General features: G+C 51.8%; 1 protein-coding gene across 2 annotated transcripts in view; it reads right to left on the bottom strand.

Moving 5' to 3' along the window:
- Window positions 1-12,152, bottom strand: part of ASIC4 (acid sensing ion channel subunit family member 4) — a 332,901-nt gene that overhangs the window by 127,817 nt on the left and 192,932 nt on the right. Inside the window, exon 1 of one of the 2 annotated variants that reach the window (XM_089520484.1) lies at window positions 1,901-3,214. The exons of the other annotated variant lie outside the window; for it this stretch is intronic. Coding sequence (XP_089376610.1) covers window positions 1,901-2,476 — 576 coding nt within the window. The 5' untranslated portion in view covers window positions 2,477-3,214. Of the gene's footprint in view, window positions 1-1,900; window positions 3,215-12,152 lie in introns of those variants that run through there. 2 annotated transcript variants of the gene reach the window in all.

Here is a 12,152-nt window from a genome sequence, read left to right as displayed (position 1 = left end):
CCATGGTTGTACGTGTTCTTCTAATCCATAAGTACAGAGTTCAGCTCCCTGAAAATCAAAGCTTTTATTTAAAACTGCCACCACTACTACCCAAGGTTCTGGTCCTTCAGCAGGTAAACTAGGCTTGCGTATACAGTACAGGCAATGTTTAGCAAACTCCTAGGGTGAAAAGGCACCATATGCAAGAGAGCAATCACGGGATTTCCAACATTTCTTTGTTTGTTCTCTTTCATTGTTTGATTTTTACTGGAGAGGAGCCTTTGGGCAACTAGTTTCTTTTAGAAGGTGGTGTGAAAGAAAAAGCTGTGTAAACCTTTCCCACAACATCATTGCCCAGCAAAATTCCACCTCCCATGGCCATTTTCATGCATTTCCCTTTCTTTGGAACAGACAGCATCAGGAGTTGGTAAGCTGATTTGGATCAGGAAAAAAGCACAGGGAGAGGAGATGTTATGCACCCTCTTCTTCCCATGTTGCTGTTCTGAAGAAATTGGCACTCTCCCCCTGTGCAGCTGTATTTCAATAACAAGAGCCATAATAATACTTTTTAAAATCCTGAAAGGATTTGGGCACAACATATAGTTTGGCCCTTAGAATCCTGGGGGATACAGAAGAGAACAGTAAAGGATGGAGCAGGTGGCCAGGAGGCAGGGCCAAATTTGCCAAACTATACAGCCTACAGAATTCTTTTGAGCACCAAATCGGAGCACAGAAATGTTCAGAGGGGTCTGTGCCCCCCTGGAGTATGTGCTCAGTGCAGCCTTTTCCGCCTCACTCCAACCAGGCATTCTGACACACCCTGCAAGCGGCTCAAGCAGCAAAGCACCTGAAAGAACCAGCCCCAACTGTGGGGCAACCTCTGAAGAGGGGCATCCCAGGATTCCCAGCTTTGTTTTCCTACCTCTACTGTTCCAGGCATGCCCCCTCACAGCAGAGGCTTGAATACAGCAGTATGCTTGCATGGCCAGAGTGACCAGGAAGCCAATCTTTTGACCCACTTGGCATGTGTGTTCATGCCTGTCTGTGTGTGTGCATGTTCTCACGTCTGTATGTGTCTCCTCCTCCTGGCCTCATCTTCCAGGTTTTTCCCCACCCCTACACACACATACGCACACAGAAAGAGAGACTGATCAGGAGGCGAAATAGCCTCTGGTGTCCGCAGGAGAGAAGCAGCTCATTTCCAGAGTCATTACGGTCTGAAAAGGGTCCCATCAGGTATTCCGCTCGCTCAGCACATTTATTTCCCCAAACCACAGCAGGGATTTGTGATTTTCAGACTCAATATTAGAGCAGGCGCAGGGCTGGCTCATTCCACCCGACAGGAAGCCTCCCTGTCAGTGCAGGCAGAGCCAGGCCAGAAAGTGCTGAGAGGATGGCAGAGTAGGTTGCCAGGATGCCCTGGCTGGGATGGTGGCAGTTCTACCCTGGCACTAAGTTGGGAGCACAGCCTTCTAGAAGCTGAGGAAACTTGGAGAAAGCACCTCATCTCCTTCCCTAAAAGTGTAAATACTGAAATCTCTAAGGATACTCAACAGAGACCTTGTGGCCTTCCTCTCATAACTTACTGGCTACACAGTCCATTTCCTTCCATACTTTTCATGCTATCTAGTGGCCTACTCAAGCAAGGAAAGAATTGTCAACTCTGAAGTGGGTGATTCCCACTCTATATATGCAGCTGACCTATGCCCACTGCCTATACCTTGCCTAGTTCACCCTGGTCTCCCATCACTCAGGTTCTAGGGCAGCTCATGGCCCACCAAGAAGTTCTCTCTTCCAGAATGAAAAATAGGATTCAAGCTCACACTTGGGAGGAAGTTGGGTACTGACAGCTCATCCGCCTCAACCCACTTTGACAGAAGAGCAAAGGAAGAACTTGGCAGAAGGCAGAGCAGGTACTCACCACCGTGAAGTTCTCTGCAGAGCAGTTCTCTCCGCTGAAGCTACAGTTCTTGAGCATGTCGTCAAGTTGGTGCCCAGTGCGGTTGACGATGTCAGCCATGTCTGGGTCTGGGTAGAGCAGGTCAGAGGCCTTGTGCCCGTCACGGTCCTTGGGGGGCAACCCGGTCATGTTGGCCAGGTGGAAAATGTCGGCATCGGTGAGCGCCGAGTGTCGGAAGCGGTTGATGTTGCAGATGGTGACGGCCGGGAAGATCATCTTTTGGGTGGCCTCCTCGTCCAGAGTGGTGACATGTGGGTGCTCCAGGTAGAAGAGGGCCGATCGGGCCGCCTGGTAGAGGAAGAAGGCCAGAGAGGCCACAAAGGCCAAGGCCCAGAGGGCCCGCCGGACCCCCAGCCGCCCCGAGCGGCAAATGTGGCCGAGGCCGTGGAGGGTGCTGGCTCCGGCAAAGGCCGCCAGGTCAGGGTGGTGCGACCTGCCGGGCTCCTCTAGCAAGCTCTCCTCGTCCCCTTCCTCTTTCGCCGCCTGCTTCTCATCCTCCTCTGCAAATTTGATTTTGCAGACAATCTCAATCGGCATTTGTGCCGAGGCACCAGGCAGCACGCTACCCCCCCAGGGAGGGGAGGCAGCGGGAGCCTGGGCTGCCCGGCACCGGCCGCTCTCCCCCGGCTGCTGCAGGTCGACCCTCAGTCGGGGAGCCCAGCTGAGGAAGAGGAGGAGGAGGAGGAGGAGGAAGGGGGCTGAGGAGCCTGGCCCCAGTCTCCCTCTCTCTGGAGCCCCTGGCAGCTGCTGGGCTCTTGTCTCCCTAGTGATCTGCTGCTGATGATGCTGGGGCTGCTGCTCGGGGTGCTTCGCCGGCCGCCTTCTCTGCCCAAGCCCAGCTGCCAGAGCCGCTCGCTGCTGCCCGCCGCTCTCTGCGCCGCTGCTCTGCACGCCGCTCCTCGGTTAAGACCCCACCGGAGACAGGCAGCATTTAGGCATCGTGTGCGCTAATAAAATCCAGGGGATACTTAATAATTCAAGGCATGTCAACATTATTTCATCCTCAAATAAAAAGGAGTGGGGGGGGGAGGGAGGGAAGAGGAAAGAGGAGGAGGAGGAGAGAGCGAGGGAGCGCTCCTCCAAAGAGAGCGGGAGGCGAAGAGGGGAGGCGGCAGACCGGGGCCGGCCAGAGGGAGCCTGGCGGTGCCACTTGTTGGAATGGCTCGCACGCGGGCCAAGTCGGTGCCAAGGAAGGGCGGCACGGGAGAGCGGGGGCGGGCTTTTGGGGGCAGTAGTACTTGGAGCTGGCGGGGGGAGCCTCCCTTCCCTTGCCTTGCCTTGCCTTGTCCCCCTGGCCTCCTGTGCCAAGCTGCCCCCCTCTTCTCTCCCCGAGAGCCCCTCCCTGCCTTTGCCCGCCGCTGGACAGCTCCCTCGGCCTCCGGCCCTACCTGCCCTCTCGGCGGACCTCCAAAATGAAGCACACCAAGAGGAAGAAGAAGAAGAAGAAGAAGGGAAGGAAGGAAGGGAAGAGGAAAAGTTGCGAGAGAAGGGAAGGAAGGGGCGCAGGCAATTCGGGAGGGGAAACCCTGCTCAGGGGCCTCCCCCAGGAGGGTCTAACTGGAGGACTAGAGGCGCCCCTTCCTTCCTTCCTTCCTTCCTTCCTTCCTTCCTCCGGAGCAAGCCCAGGCCGGAAGGCAGGGGGAGGCGGGCCAAGGGAAGCAAAGGCAGCAACCCAGGCCGCCGCCTCCCCGCTGCACCCTCGGCCCCTCCGTTCCTCCCCCGCTTTGCTTGGGCGGCTGGTCAACCGCGGAGGCGGAGGCGGAGGCCGGGCGGGCGGGCGGGCGGGCGGGCGGCGAGGGAAGCCCTCCCTCAGGGGCCGCCTGGCGCGGGATCAAGGCGGAAGAGCCCGGGGAGCCAGCCAAGCCCTCCGAGGGAGCAGAGCGAGAGAGAGAGAGAGGCCGGGGCTCGCCAGGGTTGGCCAAGGGGCAAGGGCCCGCCCAGGGGGAGAGGAGGGCGCCCCAGCTCTTTCTCCCCCGGAGCTGGGCACGGGCCACCCAGACCGCTCTTGCTGCCCGGCGGGGCATGGGACACCGAGGCCGAGGGCTCTTCCTGCCCGAGGCTGCTCTTGGTGGCACGGAGGCCACCCACCCTCTCTTCCAGGGCCGCCTCGCCCCCTCTTCCTGCCAGAAATGCTTTCCAAATGCTCCCAAAGGGCGATCCAGAGGGGCCTCTTCCGGCAGGCCTTCCCGGGTTCACCTCACCCTAGTGATTTCCCCATCCAGCCCCCGCCACTCTCCGGAGCTGCCTCGGCCTTGTTTTTAACAACTGTTTCACATTTAATTGGATTGGATTGTGGATGGCGAGAACTGTTTTGTTGTGCCTTAAGGGTGTTTTATTATTGTTAGCCACCTCGGTCTGCTTGGAGAGGCGGGGTACAAATACTATTCTTATTATGATGCCCGCTCTCTCTGCCAGAGGCCTGTGCCACCGAGGCCACCTTCTCTTCCAGGGGCATGGGCCACGGAGGAGGCTTTCTGTGCCAGGGGGCTTTCCAGGCCGGGCTCCCTCGGCTTCCCCGCTGGGGAGAAATGCCAGGGGCAGCCCACTCACTCGGCATGCCAAGCCTGCGCTCCCTCGCCATCGCCCGGCTGGTCGGTCTCCTTTGGGCCCAGGGAAAGGGACTCTCTCTCTCTCTCTCTCTCCTGGCCAGCAGAGAGGCCTGGGCGGTGGTTCGCCTCTTGCCCTGGGGGAGGGAGAGGAGCCTCTCTCTCTCTCTCTCTCTCTCTCTGCGTCCCGTGTTTCTGCCCCACTCGCCAGCCGGTCGCCTCGACCTTCCCTCCGTGCGCGGCACAGGCGGCCGCCTCGCCGCTCTCCGACCCCCACCGCCAGGGCCTTGCAGGGAACGTGGCCCCCCACCCCCCACCCTTGGTCACTCCAGAAGGCCGGCTCCATCCCGATGGGCGAGCCAGAGCGGGATCAACCCGCGCCCAGGGCGGGAGGCCGACGCTCTTTCCTCAAGCAGTGGGGTGCCCTGTTTGGTGGGGAGGGGGGCGAAAGCCTTTTAAAGGCAGGGAGAGGGGTCCTCCCGATTTCAGCACCTGGGGGTGGCATTTTTCAGAGCCAGCCTAGCCTTACGGTTGGAGCGGTGACTCCAATCCCGGCTCCGCCAAGTAACCCACTGGGCGACCATGGGCAAGTCACACTCTCTCAGCTTCAGGGGAAGGCCATGGGCACACCGCCTCTGGAGAAGCCTGCCAAGAAAACCCTGTGATAGAACGCATTTTAGGGTTTTTTTTTTGGGGGGGGGGGGGTTCGGGCTATGAGGCCATGTTCTGGAAGAGTTTATTCCTGACGTTTCGCCAGCATCTGTGGCTGCCATCTGAGAATGCATCTTGGGGCCATTCTCTGAAGATGCCAACCACAGATGCTGGTGAAACGTCAGGAGTAAACTCTTCTAGAACACGGCCACATACCCCACCACCCACAAAAATAACTATGGTTGCCGGCCATGAAAGCCTTCGACTTTCCAGAACGCATTTCCTTGGCAGGCTTCTCCAGAGGGGTGTGTGCCCATTGCCTTCCGCTGAGAGAGTGGGGCTTTGCGGCCTTAGGCTCGCCGTTAAGTCAGGAATGACTTGAAGACACCCAACAACCATTTGGAGGAAGACGTATGCCAGGGGACCTTGCGGCACTCGGAGACTGGCTGAAAGACCAGGGTTCGCGATTCCCAGCTCGGCCATGGAGCCCACTGGGTGAAGGGAAGGGCAAACCTCCCCTGAACAAATCGTGCCCGGAAAACCCCGTGATAAGGGCGCCCTGAATCGGAAACGACTGAAGGCACACGACGGCGACAGCAACAACAACGTGAGCCTTCGTGGCCCTGAGTCCTCGGATGCATTTGAAGGCAAAAGGGGGACGACCCGTCTTTACTCTGTGCCACGCAAAAGCAGGACTCCCGGATGTCTCTCGGCGAAAAAAGGGCCGCTTCAGCCCATGTCGCTAGTCTCTTCGGCCCCAAATCTCTCAGAGTCGGCCAGACTTAAGCCCCCCCCCCCCGGCGCCCTGCCCGCTGCTTCTCTGGGAGTGGCTTGAGGGCTAGACAATGACTCTAGAGGCCAGGGTTCGAGCCCCCTCTAGGCCAGGAAGCCCCACTGGGCGAAGTCACACTCTCTCAGCCTCAAAGGATGGCAGTGGCAAACCTCCTCTTGCCAAGGAGGTTGTCTTCAGAGTGTCTTTGCCACTGCCCTCCTCTGAGGCAAAACACACTGCAGAAATAATCCACCTTGAGACCGCTTTAACTGAGACGGAAACCTGGGAATTATAGTTCATGGTAGCCCCAGAGCTCTCTCTGACAGAGAAGGCTCAATGTCTCACAAAGCTAGTTCCCAGCATTCCCCAGCATTGAGCCAGGACGTCAAAGCGGGCTCAAACTGGATTATTTCTGCAGTGTGTTTTGGACCAGGGAGTGGCAAATGGTCAAGAAAACTCCCCGATAGGTTTGCCTCAGGGCCGGCATAAGTCGGAAATGACTGGAAGGCACAACAACAACAACACGCCCTGGAAGAAGCGTTGCTGACCCTCGGGCGCCTCTTTTCCCGCCTTTCCACGAACGCGAGTCGAGAGCGATGAGGACGGAGCCAGGAGGCCATAGTTACCCCGGATTAATCCTCGCAGAATAAAGGCTGCATCCACACTGGAGAAATAACCCGGTTTCGCACGGCTTTAACTCTCTGTCAGGCTCAAGGCTATGGAATTCTGGGAGTTGGAGTTTGTTGTGGGGCCCACAACAAACTCCAACTCTCAGAATTCCATAGCCTTGAGCCTGACAGAGAGTTAAAGCCGTGCCAAACAGCAATGTAGACACAAAGGGGCTTCCCTCAGAATCTGAGGGGGGCATTATTTTCCTGTATTACCGACCAGCCTTTAGGTTTCTCTGCCTAAAGCGATATTATTGGACCATTTGCAAGACTGAACGGTGAGGGAAAGCCGGATAGAAACCCCAATATATCCCAATAAATATAAACACTGTACCGCAGCTTCCCTTCCCTGCCGTCCCCGAAACCCGACGCCCTCCAGGGTGACCAGATGTGTCCTCACCCTAAAGAAAATAAAGCATAACAACAACAACAACACTAGAAATAGAAATGCGTGCTTCCTAGTCGCGCTCAAAAATGGAGGGCATTTTGGAGCTCCTCCTGAGTCCTGGACAGAAGGCTGAAAAGGGGGGACTCGTTTTGGAAAAGGAGGACGTGTCTGGTCACCTTGCTCCGTTCACCCCTAGCCGACGGTGATGGGAGTTGTAGTGCAACATATTTGAAGATGGGGGGGGGGGGGTTGAGGAAAGCCGGGTTAGAGAAGAGAGAAGCTTCTCTCCGCTCCACCAAATTATCCTCATCCAGGGGTCGAATCATGAGCCATGAAACCCCATTGGGTGACTTTAGGCAAGTCACACTCTCTCAGCCTCAGAGGATGGCAATGGCAACCTCCCCCCCCCCCCCGAAGAAACGTGCCAAGATGACCCCATGATCGGGTCGGAAATAACTAGAAAGCACACAACAACAATAACAATCTAGTGAGCAAGTAGGTCGTTTGGAAGAAGGATGGCGCCAAACAGGTTGGGCGGAAAGGGCTTGTATTCGTTCAAAACCCTTCCAAACCGGGCAATGAAGTAAAAAATAAATATACACGTTGACTACGGGGATTAATCTTGTCTCAAACAGCTTTCGGGACTTTTCGGGGTTTGTATTTTATTGACGAGCAGGACTTCCAGACGTCACTTTAAGAAACCAACTCACCCCAAAACAGCATCCCAAATAATCACACATCGATTTCACATCATGGGGATCCCAAGCATCGGACGGCATGAGAGCAGAGGCATCCGTGCCCCTCTTTTCCCCCCAAAGGTTGCCCTTTTTTAAAGAGATCTCAATTCCCTAAAATTTTCTGCCTGCGTAGAATTTGCAGCAAGGAAGGAAAAGCAAAGCTAAAAACTGAGCGCTGGGAATCGGGATGAAAAGCGAGACTGTTGAGGCTGCGTCCTCTCTGCGGAAATAATCCGGGTTGACACCGCTTCAACTGCCACAGCTCCATGCGGTGGAATTCTGGGAATGGTAGTTTGTTGTGACGCCAGAAGATCTGGAGTAGTTCATCTGATTGCCAAAGCACCAAGACACCACAATGGAAGTGCATTATGTCAAGGGATCATTACAAGTTTCTCATTCAACCCAAAGTGGCCGGTTTCCTCGAGCTTCTGAAACTTGCCTTAGAAGTGATACCTTCAGCAGATATTTTTAACAGCAATGCAAAGAAAGAAGATTAATGCTGCGTGTGTGTGTGTGTGTGTATGTGTGTGTGTGTGTGTGTATGGATGGATATCTATACATGATGCTGTGAGTTTGACTTCTGGAGGCAGTGTTGGCTTTAGTCTATCACTGTTACATTGCCTGTCCTCCTCCATGCTCCAGGAACTTGGACTGTCTTAACAAAAAGCGGGATATAAATAAAAGTTTTTATTTATTTGTTCATTACAACTTTTAAGACCAACATGAGATACTGCCACCACTGCCACCCAGCCAATCTTCTCTCACTGGTTATTACATACTTGTAAAAGACACAACATTTTTCAAATTTGTATTGCCTTTTCACAACTTAAGCTTTTATACACATACATCCAGAATACAGTAACATACAAAAGAACAGTGATATCTTAAATAAGCCAACCAAAATTCACAAAATACATAATGCAAGCTTTGGAAGCTCCACTGGCTTCTTCATCAAGCAAAGATGTTAGGAATCAGGAGAGAAGAATAAACGTTAGCCACAGACTTGCATTTTCCTCTGAATGAACATGTTCAGAAGGGAGCCTTGCCTTCATTCCCCATCCTCACAAATATCTCCTCTAGAACTCTGAGTTAGAGACTGGGCTGGGTGCCATCCATCCCCAGGACCTCCTTATCTTCATTGTTACTGCAGTCTCTTTCTCTTTCACTTCCTAACTCACTAGCTGGGAAAGGCATGGGGGGTCCCGATCTTTCATACACTAAGGTGCTTTCCCCAAATTCCCTGTTCTTCTTTTTTAAACATACCTCTGCTATCTTAAATTTTCAGAGAGTCATGTATGGACGAAGAATTACACTTTGACAGTGGCATCACTAGGGTTGCCGTCACACAGTACAATAATTCATGGCATCAACCCCCACCTCCCACTGACCTCCTCCCATAATACACCATACAGAATCCTTAGTAATATTTTTTTGTACCAATGTTATTCATAAATCATAATCCCCAACTCATCAGTTGGCTATATTTTTAATATACCTTTAAATTACAATACCTTTTATACCTTTTTATACCTTTAAATTACAATATCATGCACACGCCTAAATGTATATGCATGCACCTAACTTCATGTGGTTGAAGTGAAAATTTAATAAGATGTGATGTTTCTAAATAAAATTAAAAGGAATAAACATTTTTTTAAATTTTAAAAATATATAGATGTTTAGGGAGCAGTGGTGTCACCCCCTCCTTATGGTGTCACCTGGTGTGATCCACACACCCACACACTCCCCTGCACTTTGAGTATCCTTTCCACCAATTCCAAGGGTGCATCTACACTGTAGAAATAATGAAGTTTGACACCACTTTAACTGCCATGGCTCTTCCCTACAGAATCATTGGCTCTGTAGTTTTGTGGAGCACCAGCACTCTTTGGCAGAGAAGGCTAAAGACGTTGCCAAACTACAAAGCCCAAGATTCCACAGGACAGAGCTACAACACTTAAAGTGGTGTCAAACTGCATTATTTCTACAGTGTAGATGCACCCTGTGGTTTAGGAGACAATGCAAACCACACACCCTTCCCAGAATGTGCCAGAAATCCTACTGCTAGATAAAGGAATGACCTGTCCTTTCAAAGGAGCAACCAGTCTCAGGCCCAAATTTGAATTAGTCCCACCCATCTTAGACTTTCATTTCAACCTTTTCCTGAACCTTGCCTACCTTAAATCACAGTCCAAAGAGAAGCCACTGTATCCCTGGTCTGAATAACAACAATATAATAGGTTCACCTAGAGCATTTACACTTTACTAGTAATAACAGCACCCAAAGTCCATCCCCACCACTTTGCTCCCCCCACTTGTATTAAACCCATTGCACCTGGTACTTAAGAGTCTCCTCCAGCTACAAAACTGTATTGTGACATATCAATTATCTCTTTATGTACACACACACACACACACACACCAAACACACCCATTTTTTGAACATCACTGGTAGAGCAGTGGCTCAAAGACAAAGCACCAGATTCTTTTAATAAGCATAGAATAACGAAAGCAGGCTACTGGTAGTCTGTGGTATCATAGTGGAGTGGTGGACTCATCCTGCTTGGACCCTGGGCTGCCCAGTATCAGGAGACAATAACTCATTTGCTACTTACCTACCCTCTGAGCTTCACTGAATATGAGGATAGCAGTCCCTTTCTTACTTACTCCAGACACCTTACTTTATTACAGAGATGGCTCATATATTATTTCTGGAAAAACCCATTTCACACAAGATGCATTAGCTTTACAAAAGACCTCCTCCTCCTGTTAGGAGTAAAAAGGGTTACAAATGTTTAATTAATACAGATCAATAAAATACAGCAGCTTGTATCTCTGGACTCTTTAGAGAGGAGCTGTCATGAAGAATGCCTGAAATTCAAATTTTAACTATACACCACCATTAGGAAATTATCCTGTTATGAGTTAAATAGCTTCGATCTACAGTGACTAAGGCCCCCAATAGGAATACATATCATACAACTAGTTTTGGGGGAAAGAGTATGGGGGAATGGTGCATGGAGTAGTAGGATACCTGTGCCAGCAGCAGTATTAGGGAAGTGAATCAATTGAACTGAATGAGGTGTGAACAAGTATCATCACAGAACAGTAGATCATTTCATAATATTTGTGCAAGAAGATCAGGTTTATCAGTTTACACTGAACAGATTGTAGCTTTATTCCAGCTTCTCCAACAGTGTGCTCGCAGAATACGTGTTTGCTGCATGCACTTTTAGCCATTTTCAGGCGCGCACACAATGTGTCTTAGCTAGCCTAAAACATGTCTCATGCAGCTCTGCACTTTTGAAAGAAAAAAGATAAAAAGTACCACACAGCAATGTGATATTAGCCACCGCAACACATATATGATGGAGATCCAGAATGGTGTAGTGGTTTGGTTGTTAGACTGTGACTCTGGAGACTGGGGTTTGAATCCATGTTTGACCATAGAAACCCACTGGGTGAACTTGGGCAAGTCACACTCTCTCACTCTCAGAGAACGGCAAAAGACAACCCCCTTTTCAACAAATCTTGACAAAAAAACCCAAAAGAAAACCATGATACAGTGCTTTCAAGTCAGAAACAACTTGAAGGCACACAAGAACAAAGCATATATGGGCCCTGTTTTACTATCTCCTCTCCTTTTTTAATTTAAGGTAAGCCATCCAGCTTTAAACCTGACTGGGCTGCAGTGCTACTCCCCTCTTGGTCTTCATGATCTCTTGTGCTGAGCTTGTGCAGATCTTCTCCCCTGGAGGACATTCCTGCCCCTTGAAGGCTGCCTGTCAGTACTGGCAGCAGTGAATGAGAACCAGCTTGGGAGCTGTCCTAAGTCCTCACTTCTGGCCCTATCCTTGCTGGATCTGGCAACCCCCCCCCTTACAGTAACTTTCTAGGTCCCTGGTTCAGACTTTGCCAGCCGGACTCCCAGCCCCATACCTAAAGGGGTTCCAATCAGCAGCTATCACTAATTTTGATCTAATTGAAGGGACTGTGGCTCCAGAGCCCAGCTGGTCATAGTATGAGATCCTCTGCCTCATGCCAAGCCAGATCTAGTGGACCTGCGGCTGAGAGAGTAAGAGTATGTGGGGCGGGAGGGAGGCTTGGTGCCCCTCCTGTGCTGCTTGTTATTGCAGGCAGGTCAGGCTCTCAATAAGGGCAGCAGGCAGGCAGCACCGCTTTGGGGAGATCCAGGATGACAAGATGTCCAGTCCAATTACAATGCAACGCCAAAAGGACTAGTGCAGCCATCACGGTTGGTTCTTCAGCTCCCTGCGTGGAGAAGACTTAAAGGGACAAAGTGCATGGGTTGGGGGGTGAATGAAGGGAAGTAGTGAGAGCAGTGGAGGAAGAATGCCAGTTACATCCAGGTCCCATGCACACAACACTAGTTAGGTAAAAGCTTTTGAAAACACACACATCTGAAATGCACATTACTATAAAAGCAGCCC

The sequence above is a fragment of the Sceloporus occidentalis genome, unplaced genomic scaffold, assembly GCF_023333645.1.
Source record: "Sceloporus occidentalis isolate IW3139 unplaced genomic scaffold, rSceOcc1.0.p SCAF_4, whole genome shotgun sequence".
In the NCBI taxonomy this organism is placed as follows: domain Eukaryota; kingdom Metazoa; phylum Chordata; class Lepidosauria; order Squamata; family Phrynosomatidae; genus Sceloporus; species Sceloporus occidentalis.
This window is presented reverse-complemented; position numbering and strand designations above follow the sequence as displayed.